The 18,452-nt window shown below is 41.4% G+C and overlaps 2 protein-coding genes across 2 annotated transcripts in view; one reads left to right on the forward strand and one right to left on the reverse strand.

Moving 5' to 3' along the window:
- The window catches only part of LOC116702791 (aconitate hydratase, mitochondrial), a 12,493-nt gene extending 7,262 nt beyond the window's left edge, over positions 1–5,231 (reverse strand). The window contains exons 1-7 of the mRNA XM_032537247.1: positions 5,156–5,231; positions 2,121–2,263; positions 1,361–1,619; positions 1,170–1,262; positions 666–824; positions 374–524; positions 79–183 (exon numbers count right to left, since the gene is read on the reverse strand). Of these exons, the coding sequence (XP_032393138.1) occupies positions 79–183; positions 374–524; positions 666–824; positions 1,170–1,262; positions 1,361–1,619; positions 2,121–2,263; positions 5,156–5,191 (946 nt within the window). The 5' untranslated portion in view covers positions 5,192–5,231. The remainder of the gene's footprint in view (positions 1–78; positions 184–373; positions 525–665; positions 825–1,169; positions 1,263–1,360; positions 1,620–2,120; positions 2,264–5,155) is intronic.
- Positions 5,232–6,550: 1,319 nt separating this feature from the next.
- Positions 6,551–15,684, forward strand: tob2 (transducer of ERBB2, 2). The gene is made up of 2 exons (XM_032537256.1): positions 6,551–6,964; positions 10,568–15,684. The coding sequence occupies exon 2, from the start codon at positions 10,792–10,794 to the stop codon at positions 12,007–12,009; it is 1,218 nt and encodes a 405-aa protein (XP_032393147.1). The 5' UTR covers positions 6,551–6,964; positions 10,568–10,791; the 3' UTR covers positions 12,010–15,684.
- The last annotated feature ends 2,768 nt before the right edge of the window (positions 15,685–18,452 follow it).

Here is an 18,452-nt window from a genome sequence, read left to right on the forward strand (position 1 = left end):
AAAGGGACAAAGTTGCAGTTAAGACGCAGTAAATAAGGACTAAACAGAAAGAGACTGAGAGAACAGTAAGAGACTAACCTCCACGGCCAGTTTTCTCCATGTAGGTCTTCATGCGGTGGTTGTAGGGGAAAACCGACGTGGTGGCTCCAATCTCAGCACCCATGTTACAGATAGTGGCCATTCCTGAAATAAATTAAGAGTCTCACTTAACCTTAAGTTGGAAGAAATGTATCATCTATTCAAGCAAGATATGGTCGGTAGTTGAGGTTGTCACTGTTCTTCGTTTCTTTCTTTCTTTATTTGATGTTCCCATGTAAACACAGAGAATGTCTTTTGCCAGCGTTTGACGTCCTGTAATGCATCTCATCCTCACCAGTGCAGGAGATGGAGTCGACTCCAGGCCCATGATACTCCACAATGGCTCCAGTGCCACCCTTCACAGTCAGGATGCCGGCCACCTTCAGGATGACATCCTTTGGAGAGGTCCAGCCAGACAAGGTTCCTGTCAGCTTTACTCCAATCACCTGACAGAAAACAACAACAACACAGGCTTACACAAATGGCAAAACCAAGCATTTGTAGAGACATTTTTTGGTTGAAAACAAGGTTTAAGCTGCTATTGAAATTAAAAGTAATTTACAAGACGGCAAGTGTCAAGAACTCACTTTAGGACACTTGAGCTCCCAAGGGATTCCGGCCATGACATCCACAGCATCAGCTCCGCCCACTCCAATACAGATGGCCCCCAGGCCACCGCCATTGGGAGTGTGGGAGTCTGTACCAATCAGCATCACTCCAGGATAGGCGTAATTCTCCAGGATGATCTGTCCAAATAAAAAGACATTTACTGTCAGTCACACATTATTTTCTTAGGATGTAAAATTCAACAAACTGCTATTTAAATGGACAAATTTTCTAGGAATGTCTTTTTCTGGCGTCCTTCTGGAAAAGTAGTCATTTCAAAATAGAAGCCAATGGAAGTATGCTAAATATACTTCATACTATATCACATACATCATTCTGCAAAGTCATGAACACCCAAGGGAAATGACAATATGCAAAACACATTTTCAAGCATTAATAAAAATGCCCTTCATTTCCATCTGTCCTTTAGCTGTCCTTCCATCTGTCCTCACCCTAGCCCTCAGTTTATAATCAGTGTATTGTACCTGATGGATGATCCCTGATCCGGGTTTCCAGAAGCCAACTCCATATTTAGCACCAGCAGTTGCAAGAAAGTTGTACACCTCCTCATTTACTTCCTGTGTTAAGAGTTATTGGGAGAGAGATATTTTCATATATGATACATAACACACAATATGTATAATATTCCTTCCATCTGTTCCGCGTCTGTCCTCACCTTAGCCCTCTGTAGGTCCTCCGTCCCTCCGATCTGAGCCTCAATCAGATGATCACAGTGGATGGTGGAGGGGACCGCCACCTTGGGCAGACCACTGCTGATGAACTGAAGCATTGCCATCTGAGCTGTAGCATCCTGCATAGCCACGCGGTCTGGACGCAGGCGCAGATAGGTGCGGCCGCGCTCGATATCCTGCCCTGCCGGATCATCCAGGTGACCGTACACAATCTTCTCCGACAGAGTGAGAGGCCTGCTGAGCCTGGTGGGGCGGATTAATGGGACGATGTGGTAAATAATTGTGCCGTGTTGGCCACCGACAGTTTTTAGCATCAGATGTTTTATAAATTTGGCTAACTTACTTCTCTAACATCTATTAATATTTTAAGTGTTCTTGCTTTGTCCTTCTGTGTTTTGTGTTTCACTTCTGGAAAGTACTACATTTCCTCTTATGTCAAGAATCCTGGAAAAGCTCTGAACACCATTAGGAATTATGGCTTCATTAGGACAGCAGCACCTAGCGGCTTACTGTTCATACAATAGTCATCACAGTCACACAAAAGGCTTTTCTATTCTTATATCACAGCATGTGGTGAACACCAGGACATCCAAAGTTAGCTCCGTGGGCCCTGCCGTCAACACTGTCAATGTCACAACATTCACTGTGCAGCTGTAATAAACACCAGCAATTCCTCATGAGCCAAACTTAAATCAACAAGGACCCTGTGTATCATGTGTATTTCTGAAAAGGGCAGCTGCTGACCTGCTGCGCACAATGTTGATGTTCTCGTGCATCTTCTCATAGTTAATGCTGGAGTCGGGCTCAAAGCGGCTCATAGACACCTTGGCCTTGGCGTTGAACGCTGCGGAGACATGAAAACGCCTTGCCCCGGTTCCAAGGGCCAGCTAGACCAGAGCAAACAGAGGACAGTTTTGAGAAATAGCACCATAAACACAGTTTTACTGTACGGTTCACTCATAACATTTTGAGTTATATAATAACCATGCAGAGGAAAGAGAGGTCATTACATTTTGCAAGAATGGGACCACGTGAGGATTGTTAAACATAATCTTGTAAGTGGCACCAGTAAAAATGTGGTGTATAAAGACAGAAAAATAATCTCCTATTTTGGTCACAAAAGGCTCGTCAGTTTGGTTAAACATTGACATCAGATCAGAAAGAGAATGTGGAAGGAACAAAGGCAAAAATATCAGAGTGACGTTCATCTATCTGTAGACACCGTGCGGAGCATTTTGAAGCCCTTTCATTTAGGGCTGCAAGATATGAGAAAAATTTCTAATTGAGATTATTTGATTGATATTGTGATTGCAATATGATTCACAATATTGGAGAGAATTATATTTTTGTATCATTATTCCTATTTTCTTTTAAATATATTAAAAAATGATCATAGTGTTATTTTTGCGAGGATTTAGATATTGCACTAGTCCATATTGTGGTCCGATTTCGATAAAACTGCGAAAAATCTTATTTCAATAACTATGTACTTTAAGTGTGCAATGTAAAACTTTATTATGGATTGAAATAGGTCCAACTATTGCATCACAATTATGGAACCCAATATTAGACTGAATGTTTGAAATGTAATCACAACAATGCATCAGGTTTTTGAATAATTTTTATTAGTTGATGTCTTTTGCCACTACTAGCAAAGTAAGCTACATAAAGATATGGGATTGGATTTGAATCTGTCATGCCAATGAGTGACGCAAGGCAATAGATGAGGGATGCTACAGTATGTTCACTTGCTTAATATCTGACCCTCAGTGTTGATGTACAGTGGAAAGTCACTGTCTTCACAGAAAACTGGGTGAAGGTTGATACAGCTCATATTTCAGGAGTAAGCCTCCCCCGCTAGGCCATTAACTGACAGTCTGATACACTACACTGTTACCTATGTATGAGCACTAAAACCTACAGGCAAAGTAAATCAGAGGAGCACTTTTAACCACAAGAATCAGTGTAAGTAAATCCACAGCAGTGAAAAATTTGCTCAAAAGCCCTCTCATAGTAAAGAAATGTTGGTGGTCAGCATTGACCAGTGAACCAAAATATTGTAAATATGGTCAGTTTGGTATTTTTCAGGTATTTCATTAGCAGAAACGGACATTTTGGGTTGTCATTTGCCAAATAGTACTTAATGCAATGGTATCTACCTCATTGATCCAAATAATAAAGTGAACATGCAATGAAGAAGTGAGACTGGCCTTTCTACGCTGCTATCTGTTGGTAGTTGCATTGTCAGCAGACTATTTTCAAATGGGGGGGGCATTTCATAAACATTGACTGAACGAGCCAATGTCTCAAAATTAACCATCGTCTTATTTTCACAACAAATCTCCATTACTGTGTGTACGATAGCAGAGCATTCTCCTATTCTCCTTGTATTTCTTTCTCCTTTATACCATATAATATATTTATGGGAATAATGGATTTGAGGCATATGTGATTGTTTATCTATGTGATGAAATAATCTAAAAGAAATGTTAATGAAAATATTCAGATGATAAACCTATGAAGTACCAAGAAAATCAAGACCTCCCCCAGAACAAAACTAAATGTATTCATCGTTTACAAGACATGACATGATGAAAGGGGCTCCTTTTGTACAGTGCTGCTCATGAGCATGGAAACCCCTGCTTAAATTGACTAAAAATGAGGAAAAATCCAATCTTTAATGACACCAAAGGCCAGTTATTTCATGGTTATTTCACCATGCATCCTGATAAAGTTCCCTTGCCCTTTGGAATTAAAAGCCCCCCCCCCCCATCATCACATACCGATCATCATACTTAGAGACTGGCATGAGGGAGGTACCTTCCATAAAATCATCTCTCAAAGCAATTGTGAAACAAAGAACACCATGCCAATGATTTTATGGTATCATTGGCAAGTATGGTGAAGGGTATGTGATGATGGGGGGGGGGGGGGGGGGGGGGCTATTTTAATTCCAAAGGCCAAGAGAGCTTTAGCAGGATGCATAGTATCCTGATCCATGAAATAACTGGCCTTTAATAATAAAAATTTGCCTGCTTCTATGGGAATTTAACATAAGGATATCTATACTCATCCCCCCGTTTTAAGGGCGAACATTTATTTGTTAACGTTATTCATTCACAAAGAAAATTGGTGTCCTTAAAAGGTTGGATTTTTCCTCATTTGTTAATTATTATTAGGCATTCATTTCCAAAAGATAATTTTTTTTTTTTTTATTCTTCTTTTTGGTTAACTTAGGCAGGGGTTCCTTTGCTCATGAGCAGCACTGTGAACAGCTGCTTACTGAAGACCCTGTGCCATGTAAAATAAACACACAAAAGCATCGGATTTGATCCACTACCCAACACACGAGAGAAACACACGTCAGTGCATCAGCCCGAGCTGTTGGAGATGAGCTGGGCTGAAGTGCGTATTAAGGAAACTCCGTAACCTTGCGATCACCTTGCAACCATCACGGCGCCTGGACCGTTTCCAGCCCCTATTCGGTTAATGTCGACTGAACTGGACACCGCGATTAACAATAACGTGATATAACATTGGTTGCTGTAAGGTCGGACGTGGTTTATAACCGTTGCGAAGCGCCGTCGTCATGTGTCAGACGAGGACACCGTGACCTGTTACTGCGGCTCGGCGCGCGCTCATTTCCCCGTTTACTCGCTGTCGGTCAAACGTAAAGCAACGGCGGCTGTACTACACGACATAACATATCTATTGTCACATGTCAACTCGATAACAAGGCAGTTACAAACTCTGTAAAAGTAAAAATAACGTTTTCTTACCCGCAACCTAGTGACAGTCAAACAGTAAGACGCCATTTTGTTCACTGACAAAGATGATAGTGTCGCACTTATGTGACGTAACTGGCTTAAGGAGCGCTTTAAATGCGGTCGATTTTTTTCTTCCACATCTCCACATTGTCAGTATATTTTTTAGTCATCTGTTGTTGTTTTTTAACGTTACGTTAATTATATTATCTCTGGCTTTTTTGCCCTTTACATTATTAATAAAGTTAATATAAAATATGATTGGGTTAAATAAAAATGACACCTATATTTTATATAAGTCTAAGTTTTTTCTTGTTTACAAAATAAGCATGAAAAGTAACACACATTCACTTGAGTTCTGTACCTAAAGGGAAATACCTCCTAAATTAAGAATTCCAATATGATATTTCCATGGCCTAGGAAAGATTTTTCAATATTTGTAACATAAAACTAGATTAGATTAGATTATACTTTATTCATCCCACAACGGGGACATTTTGTTATTACAGCAGCAGCATTTTCTTCAATTAATAATCACTTTCAAAGCCAAAAACCCATAAACCAGAGACTTAAGTGAAGTATGGAAAATGAACAGGTACGTGGCCCATTTTTTCACTTCTGTACTATCTGTTTCTTTGATGTGTCAATTACAACACTATGTTATTTTGAAAATATTCTCTACCTGAAATACATCACACTACTTAAAATACACTTTGTCCCGTGAAAAAAGTCAATAATCTATTTCAACTGCTTACTTTATTGTCAAAAACTTATGTCCCTGAAATGAATCTTGTTCGACACCTTCTTAAGCAAGGTTTAAAATACCAACTGTGTTCCTGTAAAAATAAGATTTGTGGATGTGTGTGTTTTAATTCATTCAAATTGATTCATTTGGGGAATATAAAGTCCACAATTACAGTCCAACTCATAAGTACTATAAATGCCTGACCCTACAGTTAAGAAAAATGAAGAAGGGTCTATGCATTATCTACCTGGAGTCAACAAAAAAGCTAAAGCACGTCTTAATAGACTGTAAAAATTAACAGTCTGGTCTTAAATCTCTACCACGCACCATTTAGTGATGAGAACACCATTTCCCACAAGCCCCTGGTAAGAGTCAGGTTTCTTTAGCTGCAGCCCAATAATCTGTTGGTCCTTCCCCCATCTCAGCCAATAGAGACTCTGTTGCTATCACCGCTTATATTTTTAGCAAATTGTTCAACGCCGTAGGAAACTACAAATATCCCTCCGCCAATTAAACTAGAGCCCGCTAGGTAAACCTGGAGCAAAAATGTCCTAATTGTCTGTGTTTTGGCGTCGCTAATTTTCGAGGAAGACAACAAAGAGTGAGTGAAGAGTTATCTTTTTTTAATTGTTTCTTCAAAATCAATCTGCTGGTTAACATTAATATAGCCTAAATACTGTGCGTAGAGACGGCATCGACGACCTGCTGACAGGAGAACATATGCATGAATACCGTTATATGGGAAAATAAAGCAGCAGCTACTATTATGAAGAAAGTAGTCCCTGCCGTCACGGGCATGTAGGCGAGTCACAGTGTATAAATACGCCGGGTTGTCAAACAGTAAAGTTTCGCTGGACCCTCCATGCAAACTGTCAGCTGAAGACAAACTGGAAAACCCTTCGGCCATTGGAGACCTGGGGCAGCAATTAAATAAACCAACAACACTAAGGTTAAAAATACCTAACGGTCGGCACCTAAACCAACGACTCGACTGATCCGCCTTGAAATCCCAGACAACACAAGGGAAATAAAACAGAAACGCAGGAGTACAAGTCACGCTAGGACATCTGTGACAATAGGTAAGTAATTGAATGTCTGCCGGTGCATGAAATAGGCCAATTTTATCTAAATATGCGTACAAGCATGTGCAGCATGTTGCCGTGTGTTGGTGTTGGGCTTAGCTTCCCAATATGCGCTGACTATAATGAATGTTCTGGTTCAGCCTTTGATAGAGGACTCGAGCTTCTTGTTTTTGTCTTCGCCCGTTATATATTGGCTGAAGTGACCCTCTCAAAGTCAGCTTAGCTGTTTAAATTTGTTTTTATGTCTTGTTTAAATGCTGAGAAGGGATTCTTCTTCATTGCTCTAAGCACATCCTCTGTCTATAAGATGTTCACCACTTAAGTAGCCTTTTATAATTTAATGTAACGTTACAGCGAGAATCTATAATGTGGGGGATACTTCACTTGCATGTCAGCTAAACCAGTGTCCTTTCTGCTCCAGTGCCTTTTGACTGACATTTGGCAGTAATACCCAAGTAGACCCTGCTTCTTATTATCTTAGCTTTTCATCACACATGCAAACCTGGATGGCATTTCTCCAATCTCACCCTCACCTTGCATATTTAACTCCATTATTTGGCACCTGCAACATATTCCCAACTCTAAGATTTCTATAAATATTAATCAGTTCTTTTGGGAGAAAGCTACAAGTGAGGGGCAGTCAGCAAAAGGTACTGTGTGTCTTATTCTTGCTGCTGTAACACAGAAATGTCCCAGTTTGGGATTAATAGACCTATCTATCTATCTATCTATCTATCTATCTATCTAAAATCACAATAATGTCCTATTGAATTTGCAGTTTTATGTGCGTGGTGACCCCTTAGTTCAGACAGGCCTTTATATTTTGCTCTTAACCCTCCAATTATAATATTTCTAAAGGGACTTTTGCCTTCATAGATCTATTGTGTACATATTGCACATTAGCCTGTGCTACTTGCAAGCTCACTGTAGATCTGATGATTAAAAGCTAAAACCTGGCATGTAGTGGATGCTCTGCAGCACGCAGTGTCACCCATTTGGAGCTCTGATAATGAGTCCATGTAAACAAAAATAGCCCTATAGATCCTGCTATTGTTGCTCTGACCTGCAACAACAGGCCTGGGAAAAATGAATCGGCCCTATTTTTTTTTAAACTGTAACAAATCTGCAGGTGAAGAATACAAATAAGAACGCCGAGAGGGGATTTATAACCATGACCGATTTGGATGTTTTTATTCAAATTTAAAAGCTGCGGTTTATGATTTAGACCATCTATTATTCCGAAACCTGCACATATTAACTGAGACATCCCTCTGTCATTGAATGACATTGGATCTTGTGTATCTTTCTGTTGCCTTTTTAATGAGAGGTATGAGATGCAGTATAGATAGATGGGACGCTGTAGGTAGCTTAGGTGTGCGTGTGCACTTTTAGTTGGCTTTTAGTGCTGATGGCTTTCAGTGCTGATGGCTGTTGCAGGTGATGGACCGGTGGATTCTCCTCCTCTCAAAGATCCTTTTCTACAGTCACTTCAACTCATTTTTAACTCTGGTAGAAGAGAGGAATTTGTACCATAGATGATGCAAAAAAAACGGCTGTATTTATAGCCCATTCTAACTATCCCCCCCCCCTCCCGCCCCCCTTTATTCTTCAATGTCACCTTTTTCCTGCGATAGGGGAAATGTAAATCTCGTCTTGAACTGACACTCCCGGCGCCCTGCGTTCCAGCCTGCGCAGCTTTATCTGTAATAACATTAGAATTGTCTTAAATTGGAGACGTCTTCCTAATCTTAGCTGCTGAATCCCCATCTGGCAGGGAAGTGAATGTTAGTGAATTGTTTGTGTGAGCGTACATGGGGGGGGGGGGGGGAGGGGAGGGGGTGAACACACACCACGCACTGCATGGTGGGAAATGTTGTTCTGAGAAGTCAACTCACTGTCCTTCCATTTTACTCCTCTTCCTTTTGTGAATCTTGGTGGTGGTGGTCTTTTTTTTTTTTTTTCTTTTTTTTTCTTCCTCTTCTTTTTGCACGTCATCTCAACTTCAGTTTGACTCTGCACGGTGATGAACGTACTCGGCGTGACTGTGTTAAAGCAGTAAGCAGGAGGCACTCCATGGGATCGGGTTCAGATTATAAAGGATTTATGAAACCCACAACACATCTGTTACATCAACCAGTAGATCTTGCAGTCGATGAAACCAAAATATAAAACGTGTACCGGTGCTGTCCGTTGAATAAGAATAGTGGTGTGTATCTTCATTTGCTCACCTCCATAACAAACCATATACATTCTGTAGTGTCAGTAAAACTGATATTCTCCCCCATCATCTTTCATAAATAGTCTTTATGTTTGCTATTTGCTTTATTATAGAAATATATCATTTGATGCCAAAAGGCATTCTGGTGAGCGTTTCACACTTTTCCCTGAACGCTCGCTCTGATTAAGGCTCTGTGTCGAAACACATACGCATATTTTTACATGTGATGCGAGCCAAATAAACAAATGTAATGTGAGGATTTTATCCTCCTCAACTTGGAAATGTGAGATTTGCAACCTTTTCACCCTTTTTAAAAAAAAAAAATAGCTTATTGTATTTTGTCTTGAGCACGCTGCTGAGAATCCCATTGTTGAAGCGCAACCTCCTTTTCCAATACTCTATAATATCTATCTTTTAATGCTTTATAGCTTCAAAGGCATTTCACAACAAAATGTTGTTGTTTTTTTTAAATCGTGAATCATTGTTTCAATGCCTTCACAGGTCAGTAAATGTTTCAATTCATAGCGTGTGAAGCAGTGAACACATACATACATACATGCATACATACATGCATGTATATTTCTTGCTTCCATTAGAGCAGTGACCCGTATGAGGCTGGAGTGTGCCACTCAAATAATTATGTAAATCAATAAAGCGTTCGCATTCACCAAGATCTCACAAGTAGAGCTGCAAAGATTATTCAATTTTAAGTTAATCAACAACTATTTTAGAATTTTGAAAATTCTGACTCCAGCTTCTTAAATGGGAATATCTTCTAGTTTCTTCACTCCTCTGTGACAGTAAGCTTAATATATTTTGAGTTGTGGACAAAACGAGACATTTGAGGAAGTCATCTTAGGCTTTGAGAAACGATGATCGGCATTTTTCCCCATTTTCTGACATTTTATAGGCCAAACGACTAATGGATTAATCGTGAAAATGATCAACCAATTACTTATTAGTTGCAGCCCTACTCACAAGTTTCTGTAACTTGTAATTAGCATTATTCTTACTGTGATGTGGGGTCTGTGTGTGGGGCATTTTAGTTTAATTTTTGAACCAGCAGATAATATTAATATGCACATTTCAGAATATTTTACTGTCGTTGGTGTTCAGACAAAAACAAACAAGTAAATAACATTTGCTTAAAAGAATAAAATGATGAGCATTAATTAAATACTGAAAGTCTGTTTGTTCAGCCCCAATACAACAGAGGCTTTGTATATCCATAAAATATAAGCGTGATTAATTGTCTACAGCTGGAAAACCGTGTCCCTCTCCCTCTTTGTTTTTGATGCATCTCCCTTGATCACCCCTTAAATCTTCCTCTGGTTCTTTTCAGGTAAAATAACTGCTTTCTTCTGTTTGTTTTTTCTTTACAGTTGGGACCTGAAGACATTGTTACATATTTGTCAACAAAAAAAAGACAGCCGGCAACTTGCTGCCCCAGCCTTCAAGGTGCCTTTACCATGGTGACACTAAAGGAATTGTACACTTTCCAATAAGCCCGAGGGGGGAAAAAAACTCCTTGTCACAGTTGCATTGCCTCATTTTCAGCATCATCTGGATCCCTTTCCTCCCACGACGGCGCTGACCTGGTGCAGCCATGCATCTAGAAGTGAAGGTCGCCCTCAACTTCATCGTGTCCTACCTGTACAACAAGCTGCCTCGGCGTCGAGCGGACCTGTTCGGCGAGGAGCTGGAGAGGATACTGATGTCTCGTTTTGAGGGTCACTGGTACCCTGAAGTCCCTCTCAGGGGCTCTGCCTTCCGCTGCATTCACCTGGGAGCACCGAGGGACCCAGTGGTGGAGTTGGCCGCCAAGAGAAGTGGACTGGACACAGAGGAAGTGCGTGCAAATGTCCCTGCAGAGCTCAGTGTGTGGATTGACCCTTACGAGGTATCCTACCAGATTGGAGAGAAGGGGGCAGTGAAGGTTCTGTACCTGGAGGACCCTCCCGGCCTCGGGTGTGATGGCGAGAGGGCCGAGGGGGTGATCAGAGAGGGTAAAGGAGATGCAGAGGCAGAGGCGGAGGAGGCCAGGAGTCTGGGCTTTAACCCAGACGCTCAGGTGTTTGTGCCAATTGGAAGCCAGGCGTCTCCTGCCCTCATGCCGTCACTCTCCAGCTCTCCCACACCTCTGTCTGGCCAGCCCTGCCCCGGCCTCTTCAGCTACCCCAGCTCCAGCACACCCACCGACCCCGCTGCCCACTCCTCAAACACCTCTACCCCCTCCCCTCCCAGCGGCGGGCTGCCCTACCTCTCCGCCCAGCAGCCGCCCTCCGCTCTTGCCGCCGCCCGTCCTCAACCCATCACCTTCACCACCGCCAGCTTCGCCGCCACTAAATTTGGCTCGACCAAGATGAAGAAGTGCAGCGTGGCCGGGTCGGCAGCTGGCCCCGGAGCGGTCATACCTCCTGCCCAGAGGATGCTCACCCGCTCTCCTACCACCATCTCGGCGCCGGAGCTGCTCAAGCACAAGCCCCTGTCTCTGTCCTTGCACTCCCTCGGAGGTCCCATCGCCAGCCAGCTCTCCCCCAACGCCAAAGAGTTTGTCTACCCAGGATCCCCGGGGCCCCTTTACTTTGATGCTGACACCCAGCCCATGCAGTCTCATGCCAGCCCGTTCCAACCCCCCCACGCCGTCAACACCCATGCGTCCTTTGACCCCTTCTCCAGCCCCCCCCCTGCCCAGAGTGTGGGCATCATTGGCAACAACGGAGGAATCTCCTACATGGAGAAGCCGCCGTTTGTCGAGGGTTTAGGAAGCTACAACCTGCAATATCCTAGCCAGTCCTTCCAGCCTGTTGTGCTGGCCAACTAAGCCTTCATTTGTAACGAAAAGAATTCTTGTGCGAGGAGGTGGGTTTGGACGATGACGCTCCAGATATTTTCAGTTTTTCTAACAAAAATTGTTCTAATACAAGTTAAGAATTAGTTTTACTACAGATTTAAAATACCACATCCACTGAATAATTCATGTGATTTGTTTTGTGTTCCCCACCCCCCCACCCCGCAACCCCAGCCTGCCATTTTGTCTATTGCTGTTACTCATCACGTTCTGTGTGTTGGCTTTGATGACAGGAGTGTGGGGGGGGGGTGTGTTCCTTTCTACCTTGAGTTGTTGCCAATCTCTTTGTATATTATTTTGCATTGAATGTTAATGTGAGGGACTTGTTTATTTTTGTTGTTCTTTTTTTTCTTCTTCTTTTCTTGACTTGTAGTTTAACGGACCCGGCTCTAGTATAACTCCATTTTTGCACTGCAGTGTCATGCTGTGAAAAAGGACCTCGCCAAGTCCTGCAGGGAACAACTGCTGTGGAAAGCTCAGCACTTTGCTCTGCAATCTGCTCTGCCCTACTTGCTACAAATACATAGGGGGGGGGGGGGCTTGTGTGTTTTTTCTGTATTATTGTGGTGCCGCGTGATGGAGAGACCCATTGTTTGTACGGTAGGCCCTGTTACCCCTTGAAACACACTCGTACGCGGGCACAATTTGACTCTGTCACCAGGCGGATATTGGAAGCAGTTTATTGTGGAATGTGGACATGACGTGGGTTCAAAATAAAGTGTGAGCCGAAAGGGAGCAACGGGGTGCTAAGGGAGTGATGTTGTAGAATGTATTGCATCGGTCAGGGAAGCCTGTGTGAATGTGAAAAGCAAGTTCATCTTTTGCATTTTAAGACAATAAAAATGCGCTGATACCTCAATTATACACACTGGGATTTAAGTTACACTTCCAAACATGTATTTAAAAGGACCGACCTGCACACAAATTGGCAGAAATGTGTGCACACGTGCACCCAATTCCAGTCAGCAGCGTGTGAAGGTGAAGAGGCGTAGGGGATGCCGCAGCAGGAGTTGTGATATATGGCTTAACATGACGTTGACTATGAAGGAGAGGTTTTCCTCTGCACAGAGGCGAGAGGAAGACTGGAGCAAAGGGAAGACCAAAAGGAAACGAGAGAGAGAGGGTCTGTTGCCTCGGCGTTGTCCAGGCTGTATTGGCGTCGAGAGCGTCTCTTTAAAACCCAGAACACGTTTCTGGTGAGCTTAAGTGGTATTGAAGCAAAAGGCTCACACTATTCTTTCCCTCCTTCTTGAAATTCTTCAGTGAGCTCTTCTCCTTCTGGCTGTGTAACAAAGAAAACCCCCAGAATCCTACAGTTCAGGTCTCTTTTACCCAGTTATGCAGACAAAGATACAAAGATGAATGTTCTTCATTGGTCTGTGGCTCCTGTCGCTTTATCGGATAGCTTGTCAGATCTCTGGAAGTCTGCTGCTTCTAACAATAGTTTGTTTACCAGCCGGGTCCTCGTGATTGTTGGTTTGTCACTACAGGGAAGGGTAATTCTTGGATGTTGATTTGATCTGTCCAGCACTTTATTACTGGGCTCCTGAGGCTGTGTGTGTCGCCCACAGACACGAGCGCTACACCATTCCTTTGCCCTCTGTTTGGTAATGGCACCTTTTTTTTTTTTATTCAGCTGTCATGAAAAGGCTTTAGAGATTCAAACTGGAGCTTGATTTATTTCTATTTATTTTTTTCTCTTTTCTATTCAAACGCATCATGCTGGTGAGGAGATGCTGTTAGTCCAGTCCATTTATTTGAATGTTTTGAGAGATGACACAAGCACCCTGGACTTGTGCTCACGCTGGTTTTGCAATGTGACCGCTCGTCACAGGCATGCAAGTTTTTATTTCTTAAAGGAGTGGTGTGGGGAGGCACACATCTCGGCAAACGTTATTGATTGTGAAGGGAAAGATGCGTTTATAAAAAAAAAAAAAAAAATTGTTTTGTAATTTATTTTACAATATTTCTATATTTTTGGTTTTGCAGAACATCACACATTTGTATATGTAAGACAGAAGTCCGGAATATGTGTATATACAAAGTTCTTATGTTGAGATTATTTGTTTAGTTTCTTACATGCTGAGGTTATTTTTTCAGAAATAACATGAATATATGCAACTGAGACAAAAATAAAAAGATGTACAGATAAAAGTATTGAATGTGTATTGTACCTTGTACAAGCATAGTCTAAAAAAAAAAAAAAAAAGAAAAGAAAAAAAGACGGGTAAATGTATTCATTCTTCAAGTTGGATTTGAAGTTTAAGATGTGAATGTTTACAGTGGGTTTGTGTAGGAAAAGATGGCTGATATCACTTTTTTGCTGTGCTCCCAGGGCAGTTTGACAACACTACTCCCATAGGCAGTACATTTAAACCAAAAATCTCCACATTTCAGATTCATTCATCCGTTGTGTTTTTTTGTTTTTTAATGTGAAGTAATTGCATTTTGTGGTCACCCTGGCTTTTTTTGCCCTGAATAATTGTCCCAATTTTTTTTTAACATCAACCCTAACATTCCTGTTTTAACCCATGTTACTACAGTACGTAAAGCCAGATATAATCAGATTTAACCCCCCTTATATTACACATCCCACCAAATTTCACTTCCTTCATTGTTAGTGGGGTTCTCTTCTTCCCATCAGCCTGGTCCTTTGGTCCTGATACTATAGCCATATCCCAGATTGTCTTTGCTTACACAGATGCTCACCCTTCTCCAGTGCAATGTAATGCCATAATTTAAATGACCCTGAACGATTCAAGGGGTTTCTACCTCTCTGCACCTGGGGGGGTGGGGAAATCCAGTATATCTCCTCCGTAGGAAGTGGTGTTACGGCAGGTTCGGGAGGATGAAGGAAATGAATGTGCTGTGAATGTTAGTCAACCCTGGTTAAGGTGGCCTGCGGAAAATAACTGAGAAAACTGATTTAATTTTTTTTGTCTTTAAATCTTGGAGAGCTTGTTTTGTTGTTGTTGCATGTCCAAAACGACTCCTTATTTTTCCATATTTGTCAGATTTATTCAGAGCAAATTAGGTGTGTCGTTAAATTTCCTCTACATACAAATCGGGCTCTTGAGCTGAGAGATCTGAGGATGCGAGTGATTGCTGTCAAAGTGATTTTCCCCCTCACATCTGAATGCTGGTTTGTGTTTTACACCTGAAAAGAAACCCATTACAGTAGATAGTGTTTTAAACACCGCAAATTAACTCCAAACGCAGGCTATTCTACAACCAGGGTTGAACATTAATGAAAAGGAAAAACAAGAATTTTGTATTCTGATGTCCTTTTTGCTTATATATCGATGTGTGCGTTTTATTTTGCACTTTGGGATATTTCATTGTCATAAAAGAAGTTTATTTTCTATGTCAAATTTAACATGTAAGAGTAAAATAAATATAATTAAAAGTTCCGATGATGGATAAATATAGTGCTTTCTTTCCTGCCTGTATTTTATTATTTTTCCTATTTTGTATCTGATCTGTACACCCTGTAGATGTATAATGAATCTTTCACTACTGAAATGCAATGACCTGTTTTCTGTGCTGCCCCTCGGGAATGGGGAGTTACTACTGCAGTTTCTTATTGTATCAGATTCTTTTTTAAGTTTGTAATAAAAAAAACTGATTGGCAAAAAAAAGCATGGAAAATAAGCTAATTGTGTGGTATCCTTAATGATAATGGGAATGCAGAGCTGTGTGGCTGATGGGAGAAAATAATGCCGACATGTAGCATGACATGGATTTTTTTATTTATTTTTAGCTTGGTCACAAACAGCCGGCTCCCTCTCACCTCTTAGTGTCAGTTTATGATGAACATGTTGCAGATCAAACTTTATGCAAAGTAGATCCCCAGAGAAGCCTCAAATTGAGATGCCAGAACTCTTCTTGCAGTAAACAAGTGATGTTCGATCAATAATTTAAAGCAAAGATAAAATTCTCAAATGGCGAGGCGCCAGATTGCTCACCACCACCCACTCCAGCTGGACTTATCCCAGCTGATATTACTTTAAATTTCATCATCCAGCGCTCTGTCTGTCGAATGCAACCAGCTGTGAGGTTGGCTTGCTCGTGTGAACACACTGCGCTGGGCTCTCTATAGTAACATGTAATGGTGTGACATTAACATGCATGGCTGGGCTCCTCCTTGGCTCTCCTCCACGTCTTCATTGCCCACTCACTGCATCCCATCGCCCTCCCTTCCTCGGATCACGTTTAACTGCATCCCTGTTCTCCATCTTTCTCTGTCCATCCCCTTGCCATCTTGTTTGCACCCCCTCTCTTATCCCATTCTCCGTCACCCCTCCCTCTTAGGCATCTTTTCCTCTCTCCCCTGTAGTACATTCTTTCAACCACCTGATCCTTTCTTCTCCTCGTCTCCCTCTCCCATTTCCCAAAGCCCCTCCCTTGCTTCCTCGCTTTCCTTTCTCCAACACACACACACACACACACACACACACACACACAGCTGGTCTTTGAGGCTGCTGCTGTTACGCAACGCTGCTCCCCAGTGTGTCGATGTGATCATTACACAACATCTCCTACTCCTCTAGAATACTGATGAGCAGCAGGACTGAGGCAATGAAGGGACAATAAAAAATAAAAAAAATAAGGCAAAGGAAAAAACAATCCCGATTATGCGTGCGTGTACACACGCACATGGATGATTGTGAACCTCAGGGATGAGGTGAAGGATGAGAAAGACGTCTCCATCCGTCCAAACTGGGCTACTTTTATCATCTATCATTTTTGTCTCAGCACCAGTGTGTCTCCTGATAGAGCTGCTGCAGCTGCTTGATGACTATAGGGTTAGGTCAAGTAAGGAGCCCACATGTCCTTAAATCCCAATTTATTTCCATTGCATGATACAAGATACAATTAGGACATGGTACTGCAGTTGCATGTATTCTCTACATGGTTAGGACAATACAAAAACACCAAACAAAAACATATGTTTGTATAAAAGGAGAAAATAAAGCAAAATGCAAAACTTTCAAAACATTTTTCGAGGCGTATTGCAGCTAGTTTGAATAGCAAACAAGGACATTGTGTCATTGATGCACAGCACCCAAAGCCAGTGCCAATAGTTCCAGGCCAGAAGCTGAAAACAGCAGTGGTAGATGCTAGTTAGCTCCACCTACAGGCAACGGAAACAATAGCACTTTTAAACTTGTGCCACCTGCAGGCAGAGTATTACAACTGCAGGTTGTTTTTTTTAGATGCTTTTTGTGTGACATTTTTTGACTTGCCATCCTGTAACAGATTTGATGATTTTGTGGTTGGTAAAATGTCTCACTCTGGACAGGTCAGCTAACACTTTCGTAATCAATTTCCTAATTAAGTGCCCGATGAAGCATCATTTCACACATTGAGATTAATGTTCCTGACGTCCGCTGTGAAACAAAATAATTGTTAAATAAAATATCTCAAACACAAAGAAAACAACTCTGATAAAAGGAAAAACGTGCCGTTAAAGGGTAACTACCGTTTTTTTTATCAACCTGGACCCTATTATCCTATGTTTTTATGTCTAAGTGACTGATGGGAACAACCTTTGACTTTGGTCCAGTATTAAACAATATCACTGCGGTTGGCAACAAGCTACACAGTGAGTTAATAGGGCAATTGTCCAGCTTGTATTTACCTTCACAAAAGTGCTCGTTTTGACACTAACAGGCTCAGATTAATATTTTATGTTTCTGACTACATTATGGAAAGGATTTATAAGGTCGTCGATCCTTTTTTTGAACATAAAAACATCTGCGGAATTGCGTTCGCTAAACCCACCAGAATCCATGTAAATGGATGATGCTAAAATATATTAGCATCGTAAAATACACTAAGTCGACGTAAACAAAAAAACTACGAAAAGACATTTTGGGTCATCTTTCCACTTTTCCAACAATTACAACTCTAGCTTGGTTTGAAAAAAACACACAGTTTACCGATTTACATGTGAAAATATCTATAAGCTAAAAGTACTTTAGTTTTTTTTTTTTTTTTTTTTTTTTAAATGGAGTCTGGTGGGTGTAGCAACTTCAGAGCCGTTTCTGGTTAACGGAAATTTTGCAGAGACCTTAAGGTCTCTGCAATGTTTCAAAGGTCTATCTCTGAAGGGATCCGGAGCGTCTTTTTTAATAGTTTTTTGTTTCTGATGACTTTGAATGATGTGTATTTTACGATGAATAAAGCACTAAAATTATATTTATATTTACATGGAGCCTGGTGGGTTTAGCAAACGCAATTCCACAGATGTTTTTATGATCAAAAAAAGGATCTTACTCTTTAACAGAAAGGTCGACCTCCTTATAAATCCTCTCCCTAATGTTGTCAAAAACATAATATTAATCTGAGCCAGTATTCGTCTAAACAAGTACTTTAGTAAAGGTAAATTCAAGCTGGACAATTGCCCTATTAAC

This window comes from Etheostoma spectabile, chromosome 15 (genome assembly GCF_008692095.1).
Source record: "Etheostoma spectabile isolate EspeVRDwgs_2016 chromosome 15, UIUC_Espe_1.0, whole genome shotgun sequence".
NCBI lineage: Eukaryota > Metazoa > Chordata > Actinopteri > Perciformes > Percidae > Etheostoma > Etheostoma spectabile.